Source organism: Silene latifolia, chromosome 10 (genome assembly GCF_048544455.1).
Source record: "Silene latifolia isolate original U9 population chromosome 10, ASM4854445v1, whole genome shotgun sequence".
Taxonomy (NCBI): Eukaryota; Viridiplantae; Streptophyta; class Magnoliopsida; order Caryophyllales; family Caryophyllaceae; genus Silene; species Silene latifolia.
The window spans coordinates 157,234,831-157,250,476 of NC_133535.1; the positions used below are offsets into that span (position 1 = coordinate 157,234,831).

Consider the following 15,646-nt stretch of genomic DNA (forward strand, 5'->3'; position numbering starts at 1 on the left):
GTTGGATGTTTGACCAAATAAAATAGTCTAAGGTCTTTTCAAAGGTCCGATAAGACAACTTAGCAGGCTTGACTCAAAGCAGATAATATACGTAGTTGCTCATTCATGGACGAGTTTTACTCTTTTATGAATTTTTTTATTTTTATTTTTCCATAGCATGCCCTTTGCATAGAAAAAAAAAAAAAAACTCTCATTCTCTCACAAAATTAATCAAATCCACAAAATAGTCAAATCCGTCAAATTACACAATTATAGATGCTAATTCTCGTATCGATCAAGTAATAATTCTAATTCTTAATTTTATCAATTATATTCTACAAGTATCAAATTAAAGAATTGATTTACATTAATTAAATTAGGGTTTGTTTAAACGGTTGTCGGCGTTGGGACGAGGAATGACCATGAAAGAGTATACAGTATATTTAATAATGTTGTTGTCCAATGTCCGAGAGTCTCCGTGATTCATTTAAAAATCATTAAACCCGTGTCGTACGAATCCGTCGGCAGTACATGAACACAATGTTACTACGTTACTGCTTTGGTTGTTTGATTTTTTCCTTTTTCATTTTCCTTTTTTTTTGGTTAAATGTCTTGTATTTTTTTTTTTGATTGGCTGAGGAGGTTGTCAAGACGGCTGGTGACGCAAGGGAGGCGGCAGTAAGGGTGGTGGATGGTGGCTGATGGGTAGTTGTGGTCTGATGGTGGTAGTTAAAGCGAGAAAAGGGTAGATGAAGAAGATAAAGAGAGAATGAAAGAAGAGTATTAAAACGAAATCATTAAAATAAAAGGGTATTATAGTCATTTACGTCCATAAAAAAGTAAACTTGTCCATGAATGAGCACCACCCATAATATAATACGGAGTATAATATAATGCTTACAACTTACAAGTTGACTGACTATTTTCCCACAAATAACGTCATAATCTTATTGTGATTGTCTTAGCGACTTATATTAGAACACATATAAGAATGTCGACAATTTGAACCCAGATCATGAGTCCTAAGGCAATTAGAGCTAGTTGACGACTGTTGCTTAGATCTCAGCCTTAATGTGCTCGAATCTAGGTGCATTGAGAGGGCGGTTGAAGAAGTGGTTGTGAAAGTCGCCAAGAGTGAACTCTTTATAGATAGGTGGGCGATCTTGAGACACCAACTCTTTAATCGGGCCATATAACTTTGTAGATGATTGAGAACCGGTGATGAATAATGCTGATGAAATCCTCGGTCCAACAACATTTGCAGTCACTCTATGGAAAACACTCTTGAGCTTATCATTCGATATTATCTGCACCAAAATTTATAACCGTAAGTATAAGGTAGAGCTGATCAAGTGCTGCTAAAATTAATGGACAGATATGGACTAAGAGAAATGTCAATGGGCTGACCGCTAAACAAAATATTTTCTTATTTTTACCAATATAACAACTATTTTTTTTACGTAAAATTAAGCAAAACGAAATTGAATCTCAGAAAAAGTTCATTAACCGACTTATTCTCGGTAGTAGGTAATTTTGTTTAGGTCAAGAACCGATTTTTTTGTTTTAACCTTGAGTCCACTAGCTTGTGGGTAGGCCCGCCTATTTGGATGGACGGGCTTGGACAATTAAATTAGGGCCGCTATAATGGAAACCGGTAACAAGATTAAGCCCTCCAGACAATTTTCAAGTATATAACAATCCATGTCCGGCCCAAGTTTGCTAATGATCACCTCTGTAGAACTATCAAGTATATTGCACGTTACTGAGTTTTGTATAATATGGTCAAGGAAGCCAATACCCACAACAATGTTAATGAGCTAGCTCCCCTAAGTGCTAATCTTAGCTCCATCCGTCGTCACATATAAAATTGTCTTATACGAAGTACAAGTTTAAGATATAGAGGTGTAACATTAGATGATGAAAGAAACCTGTAGATTGTCTCCAATGTTGACAACAACGGCGCCATTAATCGGTTCAACATTAACCCATTGATTCTCATACAGAACTTGAAGACCACCAATGTGGTCTTGCAGAAGAATGGTGAGAAACGAAGGGTCGGAATGTTTGCCTGTTCCCAATGTTAGTTCGGGAGCCGGGCATGGAGGGTAGTAGTGGTTCACCATGGACCATCCTTGGTTACATTTCATTTGTTCTTTTAGATAACTTGGTTCGAGTCCAAGTCCCATAGATAGCAACTCTAGTAAAGTTTCACCTAGTTTCATTACTTGGTTTATGTAGTCCACCATCACATCCTTGCAATACAAAATCGTCGTGTTTGACTTAGAGGTGATAAAATGGCTCAAGTCCATTGACCTGACCCGGCCAGTCCACTTTTTTGAAGGGCTTGGGCCTTATATTTTGGCCCAAAAAGGCCATGGACCAGCCCAAACAAGCCCAAAGCATTTTTGGGCCAGGTTTGGGCCAAGCGTTTGGCCCGGCCCGGCCCACATTATTAATAAAAGAATATTTTTTCTTATAAAGCTTGTTTAAGTAGCATTAAAATTATAAATAACTCTTCACAAACTCATGTATATATTTATTGAGATTTAAAAGCGATGTTTACATAACACATATCATATCTACTAGACATGATTATGCTTATGCATTATAATGATGAGCCGATAGTTGTCTTTATTTTGTTTTTATAGAATAATTTATATGCACATTATCATATTTTGTACGATTTTATAAACGAAGTATGTTATTAAAGTACTAGTTAAAAGTATTATCGTACTTTTCTCGTTCGGTAAGTAGTAAAATTTAAGGCCCAAAAAGCCCGTTTAGGCCCAAAAGCCCAATTTAGCCCATAAGGGCCAAGTTTGAGCTCGCTAAATAGGCCCACATATTTGGCCCGACCCAACCCGGCCAGCATGTATGCCATTTTTTATTATCCCAGCCTGGCCCATGATCACCGGCCTCTAGTTTAACTAACAAGATTAATCATAAGATTAGTTAGTTTAGCTGGTAAAGGGGTGTAACATAAAGCCTTATCAAAACTGCATAATGAAAATTGTGTCGAAAACTACAGAAATACCCGAAATACCTGCAAATTTCGGGTATTTCATTGGCGTCGAGAAAACCAGGACAAGTATTGTTAACAATCGTCAAAGTATCCCTCCAATTAGCAGCCTTCGAAAGGTAAAGATCATAGTTACTCCCATATGCAACCGGTTTCATCATATCACGAGAATACAACACTTTCTTAGCATCTTCATCTTGCTCATGAAACAATTTAATCCCTTGCAACATTTTCTCAAGAACTTCAAATGGAATTCCATGATCAACTACTTGAAAAAATCCCCATTTTTCCGATGCATGTAAAACTTGTTTAACAATCTCGTTACAAACATCTTTGTTTTCGATACCTTGTAAACTTATTACTGGAACTTGGAGATTAACACAAGGGATTTCGTGTTCTTGAGCGAGCTCATTTTCCGGTCTAATGAAAATCTTTGGAAGGGTTTTTGAACCCGAGTCGGCCAATCCTTTAACACCCAACTTTGTTTCATCGAAGGCCTTGAGTTCCTTTTGTCTGTCATAATTTGAGGGTAAATTATTAATGTGTTCTTCATGGTGAATTGTTTCCATTTTTTTAGTTCACTTGCTTACAAAATGTTCAAACAAGAATGAAATTCTTGAACTAAATCCACATTATTCTTAGGATTTATATCTTACAAGTTAGTGTACGTGTAGGTCCCCCCAAGATTCTCTCCTCCGTTTGGGGTGGCCCGACTCGTTTGCATGTTCTAATATGGTATCGGAGCCTAAGGCTTCGTTATAGAAATACAATTAGTAGACTATACCACCAATTGTATGGTGTAGAATTCGAGCTTTGTACTAAAGTTTTTGAGTTTTGTTTAAAAGAACCTAAGCAATGCTGTAAAGTTTCTGAATTCACACTTAAACATAAAAAAAAAAAAAAAAAAAAAAATTAGAAAACTCGGAAAAATTACACGTAAATTCGGATAAATGTATAGTAATTGTATTACACTTATTATACAACTGGATATATAATAGTATTTGCGCGATAAATACGCAGGAGAGACGTGTAAGACGACTAATGGCTTTAAAGCCTTACTCGTCTCTTGTTTTTATTATCCCACGTCGACCAAGAAAAGAACCTCTTTTATTTTTATATGGGAATATTCAAAGAGAATGAAAAATCTCTAGATATTAGACAACTAATGTCTACATGTCCACATAAAAAATTTTGAAGTCTTCAAGTCTACTGAATAAACTTTTCAAGTCTTCAGAAATCAGAATTGAGAGGTAAGATGGCCTGATGAATTTGTAACCCCGGTCCAAATCTTGGGTTGGGAGCGTTCACTTACGTATGGCAGTTGTCACGCTGTGCACAGATAAACACGAGTTTTTCGCAGCATATTTTGGCCTCAATCATGTGCATCTTGAAAATCTTTCCGAGATGTCACCCATCCTAAGATTAATCCCCATATACGAATCTTCTTTTTATAGTTAATTAGTCTTTTTTTTAAGTTTGCTTATACAGGTAAAGTTTAGTAGTCAAAATTTGGTTGAACATCCTAGAGTCTCATTTTCGATTCTAAACTTTGTGCTTGTCTATTTGTACATAAAAGTAGATGACCAATATACGTGATTTGTAAATTTTGTCTGTCTACTGAATAATCAAAATACATTATATGTAGGATTATTTTGCAAGTCGGGTTTTATAGACGAGACTACTCATGAACAACTCTAGTAATAATAATGTAACGAAACTTAATACTAGTATCATCCAATAACGAGCTATCTTATCATAATAATATCATTTAAATGCTAATATGATAGGTTTAATGACAAACCTTCAAATTTGTGGCAATTCTTGAGGATCAAATGAGCCAGTAAACGTAGTATTGACAGACAAAGAATCCCTCCAATTCACAGCTTTCGATTTATAAACATCATAGTTAGTCTTATACGTGACAACCTTAGAATTATCGCGACTATAAAACTCAGATCCTACTTGTTTTGTTTTATTCAAGTCTCGAGCAACTATATTAGTACGAGGCCATCTGGATAGGAGAAAACAATAGTGTAAACTAAGAGTTATGGTAGCGGTCATGTATTATTAGACCTACTGAAGGTTGTGTTGAGGGATGAGGGGAGGACCGCTTCATCATCAACGTGTGGGAAACCTTCTATATGACCTCGCGATTGGAGATCACCTGTCTAGTAGGGCATATCTATACACCATAAAATGAATTCCTACATAAATTGATTGTTTTTTAAGGGAAGGGTTATGGTATATGGAACCCCAAGCCCCACATAGGCAAATTGGAGGAGATTTTTACATGTTTATAAAAATGTTTATGGAATACGGAGTAATATATTGTTGATCATAATCTTAAAAAGTACTCGTACATTCAAACAATAAAATTGTGATAACCTTAAAAAGTACTCGTACATTTAAACCTAGACAGGTTTTAACCCAGATCATGTGTACAAACCAACTAGTTGACAACTGCATGATTCTCTGCCTTAACATGTTCGAATCTAGGCGCATTGAGAGGGCGTTTGAAGGAGTGGTTGTGAAATTCGCGAAGAGTGAACTCTTTATAAATAGGTGGGTGATCTTGAGACAATAACTCTTTAATAGGTCCATATAACTTTGTAGATGACCGAGAACCTTTGAGGAATAATGCTGATGAGATCCTTGGGCCAGCAAGATTCGCAGTCACTCTGTGGAAAACACTCTTGAGCTTATCATTCGATATTATCTGCATCAAAATTTACAACCGTAAGTATAAAGTATTCCCTAGGTTAGTACGTAAGTCTTGTATAAGACTATCTTATATATGGAAGCTAATGCACACAACAATGTTAATGGGATGGGCTTGTTCACACATATATATGCTCGCCCCATAACTGCAAATCCTGGCTCCACCAATACATATAAAACTGTCTTATACAGACTAAGTTTAAGATATAAAGGTTAACTTAACATGACAAAAGACACCTGAAGAACGTCTCCAAGGTTGACAACAAGGGCACCATGAATCGGTTCAACATTAACCCATTGATTCTCATACAGAACTTGAAGACCACCAATGTGATCTTGCAAAAGAATGGTGAGAAACGAAGAGTCGGAATGTTTGCCTGTTCCCATTGTGAGTTCCGGAGCAGGACAAGGAGGGTAGTAGTGGTTCACCATGGACCATCCTTGGTTGCATTCCATTTCTTCTTTTAGATAACTTGGTTCGAGTCCAAGTACCATAGATAGCAACTCTAGTAAGGTTTCACCCAGTTTCATTACTTGGTTTATGTAGTCCACCATCACATCCCTGCAATGCAAAATCGTCTTATTTAATTAACAAGATCAATTCTGTTAGTATGTGACTTATATGTCGCTTACAAATTATGTCGGAGTTTGATTACGGTGAGATAAAATAGACTGAGAAATAAAAGAAGTAACGAAAAGGCCGTACACGGGCGAGCAGCGTGCGTGCGTCTTATTTAACGAAAAGGGCGTCGGTAAAGCTGGTGCTTTATTTGTTATTACGTCACATTTTTGGCCTTGGTATTGGAAATTAGTGGGCCCTACCACTTTCCAAGTTTATTTGGTCTTTGGTCATTATAGGTGGGATTTTCGCTTTCGGTCTCTTTATTTGGTTAAGCTTTGTATTATTATATCGGTTTTTCTAACTTATGCCCACTAGGCATAGGATAAAAAATTTAAAAAGGAAAGAATTAAATGTGTTTCTTGCAAATAAAGTAAAAGTGATGAGATATTGCAATTTCCCATAAAAATAGCATTTAATTCTTTCCTATTTTAGTTTCTTATCCTATGCCTAGTGGGCATAGGTTAGAAAAACCCTTATTATATTTCTTAAATAAAATAATCTTTGTTAGTGGAATTTAATACTCCCTCCTATTCTATATATTTTTCCCTATTTCCTAAAACGAATTATTCAGGTTTTCTTCCCTTTTCTTATTTTGGAAACTTTTACTCTTATTTTATTCATTTCTCTCTCCTATCACCAAACCCCACCAACTCTTTTCCTCATATTTTATTAGTTTCTTTAATTTTTGGCCCTACCATTTCTTATTTAACTCATAATTATTCATCCCTCTCTCCAATTACCAAACCTCACCCAACTTTTTACTCTTATTTTATTCTTCTTCTTAATTTCCGTGCCCACAAACAAAGGGAAGAATACATAGAATTGGAGGGAGTATATATACACTATGTCAGCCTAGTTATTCTTTAAGAAGAGATTTGAGGTAAACGCATAGAGAGTTTTAAGAGGCAGATCTAGAAAAACTATGTGCTCATCTTTGTAATCTGTAATTCTCCCGATATAATGAAATATTCTCCCCCGCCATGGTGGATGTAGTTATCACATTGATAGTGAACCACGTTAAATCTTGTGTATCTTTTATTTTTCAATCTACTCCGTATCGCTTCCGCACAACAAATTCAAATATTAACTAGTTTAGCTATAATGAAAATTTGGTCGAAAACTACATAAATCCAAATACTACCTAGTTTAGCATGAGAAAGGGTGCAACACGGAGCCTCCTCAAAACTGCATAATGAAAATTGTGTTGAAAATTGCATAAATACCTGCAAATCTCGGGTATTTCATTGGTGTCGAGAAAACCAGGATAAGGATTAGTAATCGTCAGAGTATCCCTCCAATTAGCAGCCCTCGAAAGGTAAAGATCATAGTTACTCCCATACACAACCGGTTTCATCGAAGCACGAGCATACAACAATTTCTTAACCTCATTATCTTGCTCATGAAACATTCTAATCCCTTCCAACATCTTATCAAGTACTTCTAATGAAATCCCATGATCAACTACTTGAAAAAATCCCCATTTCTCAGATGCATCCAACACTTGTCTAACAATCTCGTCACGAGTATCTTTACTTTCGATCCCTCGTAAACTTATGACCGGAACTTGGAGATTAACACAAGGAGTTTCATGTTCTTCAGAGAGCTCGTCTTCTGGTCTAATGAACATCTTTGGAAGGGTTTTCGAACCCGAGTCGACCACTCCTTTAACTCCCAACTTTGTTTCATCGAAGGCCTTGAGTTCCTTTTGTCTATCATAATTTGTGAGTAAGCCATTAGTGTGTTCTTCATGGGTTCCCATTTTTTTGAATTAATCTTGTGTAAGGCGGTTTTACACTTTTACACTAATATAGTTGTAAAATAGATCCAAATACGCCTGTATTAGTTAATAAAAGTGGTTACAATAAAATCCTGTTTTGCAATAAATTTATGTAAAAGCGCCTTATTAGTATTTTTGGGTTGCTGTCAAAAAAAAAAAAAATAGTATTTTTGGGTTTTTTGTTTACTTGCTTACACAATGTTAAAACAAGCAAGAAGGCATTTATATCTTGCAAGTTAGTGCACATGTTTTGATTAGGTCCCCCAACATTGTTTATTTGGCCTTAATTTGTTTTGGAAGTTAGTGTATATAGTATTGTCTACGAAAACTAATAATTTAAGGCCACTTTCATTAAAAAAACGCCAAAAAAAAATCACTAACGTGGACCCATTAAGTGTAATATATTTGAGACGAATATAAATAATAAAATTTCATTAAAGACGACACATATTTGTCTATAACTAAAGACGGACCAAATATAATACCACATTTCTAATAGGACAAACAACAAGTGGGATGGTGGGGCCAAAAATTTCACCACTTTCAAGCTATTTGACCAGTCTTTAGTTATAGACGGATAAGACTAGTTGTTGTTAAATAGACTTAGGCCGGACAATTGGCATCAATTAAAATTGTTATTAATCATCTTATTAGAAAGTATTCCCTCCATCATAGTTCCATGCATTTAAAAAAGCAGTTTTAATGCTGACAGGGTTTGAATCTAAATCACGAGTAAGTATCTAACTAGCTTACTACGGCATGCTTTTCGACTTTAAAAGTGATCGACACTGGGTGATAACACATTATTTTACATGTTTTAAGCTCACAATTTGTCTCTTATTTGGTTCAATTAATTACTCGATTTATGATTATTCACTTAGTTTTGGAATAAAATAGAATAGTAGTGACTCTATGTTAATTAGTTTCAGTTTATATTATCTCTTGAAATATTCGATACTGCTTTGGTATTTTTGTTTTATAGGTACCAAGTCGAGCGAGTACCGAGTAAACTAATCGGGTTAAGAAGTAGCAAGATGGAATTGGACCGTAAGAAGACCAACAAATACACATGGGTTGTCTTATGTTGTCATATGTTTTGGGAGGGTATTTTAGACTTTTTACTATCTTGTATTGAGAGGCCTCCATTTTTGTTTTGATTTTTGTTTTGATTTTTGGCACTTGGCAGTAGAAGGACACGAAAATAGAGAAGAGTAGGCAGAAGAATTAATTTAGAAATAGATCTACTAGTAATTTTAGTTACAATTATTTGGGTTTGTAGACGATTTTATGGTTTTTATGTACAATTTTCTCAAGTTGGGTATAATTTCTTATCTCCCTTTTATTTATTGTCATTTTCAATTATTGTTATGTTTATTTATTTTAGTTATTAAGTTAGATTAAAGTTACCATCTTTATTGTCTTTATCATGTTTAATGGTGTGATTATAGTATTGGTTAGTTCCCAATGTCAGTTTCGGAGCAGGGCAAGCAGGGTAGTAGTGGTTTGACATGTACCATTCCTTTGTTGCATTCCATTTCTTCTTTAAGAAGGAGCAAGATGGAATTAAATTAGTGTGGGATCTTTTCAAAGGTTCGACAACACAACTGAGGGTGCTTGACCCAAAGCAGATAATATAATACTGTATAATATAATGCTTACATGTTGACCGACCATTTTCTCACAAATAATGTCATTATAATCTTGCAAACTACATTCACGCAATAAAATTGTAATTGTCTTAGGACTTGTAGTAGAACACATATAAGAATGTCGACAAGTTTCAACTCAGAAGTCAGATCATGAGTTCCAACTACCGATTAAGAGCTAATTGACAACTCCTTAACTCTCTGCCTTAATGTGCTCGAATCTAGGTGCATTAAGAGGGCGATTGAAGAAGTGAGTGTAAAAGTCACGAAGAGTAAACTCTTTATAAAGAGGAGGATGATCTTGAGACATCAATTCTTTAATCGGCCCATATAACTTTGTAGATGATTGAGAGCCTTTGAGGAATAATGCTGATGAAATCCTGGGTCCAACTAGATTTGCAGTCACTCTATGGTAAACACTCTTGAGCTTATCATTCGATATTATCTGCATCAAAATTAACAATTTGTAAGAATAAAGTATACTTCAACTACAGAGTCTTCTGTAAGACAGTCTCATATGCTGAAGTCAATGCACACAACATTGTTAGTGGGCTTGTTCACATATATGCTCGACCCCTAATTGCAAATCCAGGCTTTGTCACTGCACACATAAAACCGTCTTATATGGAATATAAGTTTGAGATAGAGGTTAGCTTCAGGACGAAGGAAACCTGTAGAATGTCTCCAATGTTGACAACAATGGCGCCATGAATCGGTTCAACATTAACCCATTGATTCTCATACAGAACTTGAAGACCACCGATGTGGTCTTGCAGAAGAATGGTGAGAAATGAAGGGTCGGAATGTTTGTCTGTCCCCATTGTGAGTTCCGGAGCAGGACAAGGAGGGTAGTAGTGGTTCACCATGGACCATCCTTCGTTGCATTCCATTTCTTCTTTTAGGTAACTTGGTTCAAGTCCAAGTCCCATAGATAGTAACTCTAGTAAAGTGTCACCTAGTTTCATTACTTGGTTTATGTAGTCCACCATCACATCCCTGCAACACAAAATCGTCGTTTTAGTTAACAGGATCAAGCCAAATATGAGCTAGTTTAGATGGTAAAGGGGTGCAGCACGAGGCCTTCTCAAAAATACATAATGAAATTTTGGTCGAAAACTGCATAAATCCAAATACTAACTAGTTTAGCTGGGAAAGGGGTGCACCACGAGGCCTTCTCAGAATTACATAATGAAAATTGTGTCGAAAACTTTATAAATACCTGCAAATCTCGGGTATTTCATTGGTGTCGAGAAAACCAGGATAAGGATTAGCTATCGCTAAAGTATCCCTCCAACTCGCAGCCCTCGACATGTAAAGATCATAGTTACTCCCATACACAACTGGTTTCATTATATCACGAGCATAAAACAATTTCTTAACCTCATTATCTTGCTCATGAAACATTCTAATCCCTTCCAACATCTTATCAAGCACTTCTAATGAAATCACATGATCAACTACTTGAAAAAATCCCCATTTCTCAGATGCATCCATCACTTGTCTAACAATCTCATCACGAACATCTTTACTTTCGATCCCTTGTAAACTTATGACCGGAACTTGGAGATTAACACATGGAACTTCATGTTCTTCAGAGAGCTCATCTTGGGGTCTAATGAATATCATTGGAAGGGTTTTCGAACCCGAGTCGACCACTCCTTTAACACCCAACTTTGTTTCATCGAAGGCCTTGAGTTCCTTTACTCTGTCATAATTTGAGTGTAAGCCATTAATGTGTTCTTCATGGTTAATTTTTCCCATTTTTTGAGTTTAAGACGGTTTTACACTAATAATATTATTGTAAAACGGATATAAACACAGTCCTATTAGTTGTAGAAGTAGTTACTAAGAGATTTCTTTTTGCGATAAATTTGTGTAAAACTGCCTTAGTATTCGTGTTTTTTTAGTTTACTTGCTTACACAATGTTAAAACAAGCAAGAAGGAATATCTTGAATGTACGTGTTTCGATTAGGTCCCCTCATTTCAACACTAATTGGCCTTATTTTTCTTTGGAAGTATATAGTAAGATGTCGTCTACGAACACTAATAATTTAAGGTTGTCGTAACGCCACGATTGAATCGTATCGACCGCCAAGATAAAACTAAAACAAAAGAATTCGAGAAAATCTCTAGGCAAGTTTACAAACATAGAGAACTTAGCTTAGGCCGGACAATTGGCATCAATTAAATTAAAATTGATATTAATCGTCTTCAAAAGTAGTACTCCTCGGTCCCATGCATTTACAAGAGTATAGTAGTTTTAATGCTGACAGGTTTTGAATCTAATAAATCACGAGTAAGTAGCTAACTAGCTGACAACTGCATGGTTTTTGACTTTAAAGTGATCGACACCAGGTACATTGAGAGGGCGGTTAAGGAAATGAGTATTAAAATCAAGGAGAGTGAACTCTTTATAGATAGGTGGATGATCTTCAGACACCAACTCTTTAATGGGTCCAAATAACTTTGTAGATGATTGAACACCTTTGAGGAAAAATGCTGATGAAATCCTCGGTCCTACTCGATTTAATTTGCTGTCACTCGATGGTAAACGCTCTTGAGCTTGTCATTCGATATCATCTACATCAAAATTCACACCCATATATAAGTATATATAATCTATACATAGCTAATACAGAGTCTTGTGTAAGACAGTTTCACATATTTTACAAGTATAACATGTCATTTTCATATTATATGTGAGACTGTCTTACATAATTTTAGGATGACGGAAAAAAACCTGGAGAATGTCTCCAATGTTGACAACAAAGGCACCAGGAATCGGATGAACATTAACCCATTGATTATAGTGGAGAACTTGAAGACCACCAATGCGGTCTTGCAGAAGAATGGTGAGAAATGAAGGGTCGGAATGTTTGCTCGTTCCCAATGTCAGTTCCGGAGCAGGGCAAGCAGGGTAGTAGTGGTTTGACATGTACCATCCTTTGTTGCATTCCATTTCTTCTTTAAGATAACTCGGTCGCAATCCAAGTGCCATAGACAGTAATTCTAGTATAATGTCACTTAATTTCAGTACTTCGTCTTTGTAATCCATTATCACATTCCTGCAACGCCAAATTCTCGTGTTTTACTAACAAGCTTAATTCAAATGTTAGCTAATTTAACCGGTGATTCTACTATATGGTCGAAATCTCTTTTACCATGATTATCTTTATAACAAAAAAAAAAATTAACAAAATCAGTGACTTGGTGACTCTTTATACTCTTTAACGTTTTATCATCTATTAGGCTTTGTTTGGCAAGGCAAATAAGCTAACTTATCAGCTCCTAATTTTCGATTATCTTTTCAGACTTCGGTTAACTTTTCAATTTATATTCATAGAACAACATTATACCGAAGGCCTCAAAGACTCTTCCAAAATAGCGGGATAGAGAACAGATATACGCAATCTTACCTCTATATTAACTATAAATAAAACTCGCTTCATGAAATATAATGAAAGTTGTGTCGAGAATTGCATAGATACCTGCAAATTAGCGGGATTTCATCGACGACCAGAAAACCAGGATAGGGATTAGCAATTGCCAAAGTATCCCTCCAATTAGCAGCCCTTGACAAGTAAAGATTATCTGGCTTTACTTTTCCCGAGGAAGGATACATTGTATCAAAAGTTCGAGTTTAAGACGTATACACTCGGTATTTGTATCAAAACATTATCTATTTATTATATACGTATACACAACATAACTATCCTTAAAAGTCACATGCATGTGACGTCCTAAAAACCAGCACAAAATTAAATATAAAGAATCTGATGAATGAAAAAGAATAACTTGCTAAAAACAGAACAACCAACTCAAAGTGACCACACTGACTAGTAATCGAGTCAAGAAGTTTGAAGGGACTATTGAATCGAATTACCTAACTTCAATAAACGTTTTAACACGATTGGATTGTATCGACCAATGAGATAAGGTTTCGTTATAGAAATAGTGTTCGAGTTAAGATGTTGAAAAACAATTAAATACCTATGTCTTAGATTCTTAGGTGAATGTCCTACATTGAAAAATTTGTATAGAGTTTACTATTATACATTTATACTCTTATAACTCAAGCATATAAACTTAAAACACTTGAGTACATATACATTCATACACTATGTTTGTGACTATGATAATCTTAGAACACACACAAGCTATTTGAGGCCAAAGTTTTTAATTATATATTCCGTATACATTATACTTTAGGAGATTATTTATGCCCGATGTCTATATCTGCGCGTTCACAAGAGCAGTTTTAACGTTGACAGATTTCAAACTCAGATCATAACTATCAACTAACTAGCTAGTTGACAACTGCATGATTCTCTGCCTTAAAGTGGTCGAGCCCAGGCACATTGAGAGGCCGGCTAACGAAATAGGTATAAAAATCAAGGAGATTGAACTCTTTATAAACAGGTGGATTATCTTCCGACACCAACTCTTTGATCGGTCCATATAACTTTTCGGTTGATTCAACACCTTTGAGGAACAATGCTGATGAGATCCTTGGTCCGACTAGATTTGTTGTCACTCTATGGTAAACACTCTTGAACTTATCATTCGATATTATCTGTTCACAAATAGTAGAGAGTCTTCTGTAAGACGATTTCAGTAATGTAGCACATAAGCATAATATGCCAGTCTCACATATGAGACTGTCTCATATAAAATATAAGATGACAGAATAAACCTGAAGAATGTCTCCAACGTTGACAACAAAGGCATTAGGATTCGGTTGAACATTAACCCATTGATTATCATGGAGAACTTGAAGGCCACCAACGCGGTCTTGTAGAAGAATAGTAAGAAATGATGGATCGGAATGTTTGCTAGTTCCCAATGTTAGTTCAGGAGCAGGGCAAGGAGGGTAGTAATGGTTCGATAAGACCCATCCCTTGTTACATCCCATTTCTTCTTTAAGATAACTCGGTTTCAGTCCAAGTGCCATAGACAATAACTCTAGTAAAATGTCACTTAGCTTCAATACTTCGTCTATGTAATCCGTTATCACATCCCTGCAACACCAGATGTCAGCAAGTTTAACTGGTAATAAAGTTAACAAAATCAATTGATCATAGTAATAAAGTTAACGAGACCAGGGCTGAAAATTGTGTCGAGAACTGCATACATACCTGCAAACTTCAGGTATCTCATAGGGATCAAGAAAACCATTATAAGGCTTCATAATTGCCAAAGTGTCTCTCCAGTTAGCTGCTCTAGACTTGTAAAGATCATAGTTACTATCAAACATAACCGATTTCACGATATCGCGACAATACAACATTTTCTTAGCATCTCCATCTTGCTCATGAAACAATCTAATCCCTTGCAACATTTTCTCAAGAACTTCAAATGGAATTCCATGATCAACTACTTGAAAAAATCCCCATTTTTCCGAGGCATATAAAACTTGTTTAACAATCTTGTCTCGAACATCTTTATTACTTTCGATACCTTGTAGACTTATTACCGGAACTTGGAGATTAACACATGGAATTTCATGTTCTTTAGAGAGCTCATCTTCGGGTCTAATGAACATCCTTGGAACGGTTTTTAAACCCGAATCAACGACTCCTTTAACACCCGTCTTTGTTTCATCAAAGGCCTTGAGTTCCTTTTCTCTATTATACTCTCCATTACTTCTAATTTCTCCCATTTTTAGTTCACTTTTTATTACTTACACAATGTTAAAAACTAGTATATATACAATTATGCATTATATATCATATAATAAAGTATATATTGTTGATGATATAAGTAATAAACTAATTCTTTACATTTGATATCTAACAGATAGTCATGAACTGAAGAAGCTTAGCATGATACACATGTGGCAAGTGTATATTAGGATAGTGACAATGTTTGTATCTCTAACATATCC

The 15,646-nt window shown here is 35.6% G+C and overlaps 5 protein-coding genes across 5 annotated transcripts; all 5 read right to left on the reverse strand.

Moving 5' to 3' along the window:
• Window positions 1-913: 913 nt before the first annotated feature.
• LOC141606528 (1-aminocyclopropane-1-carboxylate oxidase homolog 1-like) lies at window positions 914-3,663 on the reverse strand. The gene is made up of 4 exons (XM_074425689.1): window positions 3,023-3,663; window position 2,493; window positions 1,908-2,231; window positions 914-1,286 (listed from the first exon to the last, which is right to left on the reverse strand). The coding sequence occupies exons 1-4, from the start codon at window positions 3,565-3,567 to the stop codon at window positions 1,035-1,037; spliced, it is 1,122 nt and encodes a 373-aa protein (XP_074281790.1). The 5' UTR covers window positions 3,568-3,663; the 3' UTR covers window positions 914-1,034.
• A 1,610-nt stretch (window positions 3,664-5,273) lies between these two features.
• On the reverse strand, window positions 5,274-8,305 carry LOC141606529 (1-aminocyclopropane-1-carboxylate oxidase homolog 1-like). Its single transcript, XM_074425690.1, has 3 exons — window positions 7,562-8,305; window positions 5,954-6,278; window positions 5,274-5,714 (listed from the first exon to the last, which is right to left on the reverse strand). Exons 1-3 carry the CDS (start codon window positions 8,095-8,097, stop codon window positions 5,448-5,450), a joined length of 1,128 nt encoding a protein of 375 aa, XP_074281791.1. The 5' UTR covers window positions 8,098-8,305; the 3' UTR covers window positions 5,274-5,447.
• A 1,415-nt stretch (window positions 8,306-9,720) lies between these two features.
• LOC141606532 (1-aminocyclopropane-1-carboxylate oxidase homolog) lies at window positions 9,721-11,719 on the reverse strand. The gene is made up of 3 exons (XM_074425693.1): window positions 10,981-11,719; window positions 10,433-10,757; window positions 9,721-10,206 (listed from the first exon to the last, which is right to left on the reverse strand). Exons 1-3 carry the CDS (start codon window positions 11,520-11,522, stop codon window positions 9,955-9,957), a joined length of 1,119 nt encoding a protein of 372 aa, XP_074281794.1. The 5' UTR covers window positions 11,523-11,719; the 3' UTR covers window positions 9,721-9,954.
• Window positions 11,720-11,938: 219 nt separating this feature from the next.
• Window positions 11,939-13,392, reverse strand: LOC141609426 (1-aminocyclopropane-1-carboxylate oxidase homolog 1-like). The gene is made up of 3 exons (XM_074428475.1): window positions 13,251-13,392; window positions 12,503-12,827; window positions 11,939-12,342 (listed from the first exon to the last, which is right to left on the reverse strand). The coding sequence occupies exons 1-3, from the start codon at window positions 13,382-13,384 to the stop codon at window positions 12,289-12,291; spliced, it is 513 nt and encodes a 170-aa protein (XP_074284576.1). The 5' UTR covers window positions 13,385-13,392; the 3' UTR covers window positions 11,939-12,288.
• Window positions 13,393-13,954: 562 nt separating this feature from the next.
• On the reverse strand, window positions 13,955-15,453 carry LOC141606533 (deacetoxyvindoline 4-hydroxylase-like). The gene is made up of 3 exons (XM_074425694.1): window positions 14,898-15,453; window positions 14,456-14,780; window positions 13,955-14,335 (listed from the first exon to the last, which is right to left on the reverse strand). The coding sequence occupies exons 1-3, from the start codon at window positions 15,419-15,421 to the stop codon at window positions 14,069-14,071; spliced, it is 1,116 nt and encodes a 371-aa protein (XP_074281795.1). The 5' UTR covers window positions 15,422-15,453; the 3' UTR covers window positions 13,955-14,068.
• Between the last annotated feature and the right edge of the window lie 193 nt (window positions 15,454-15,646).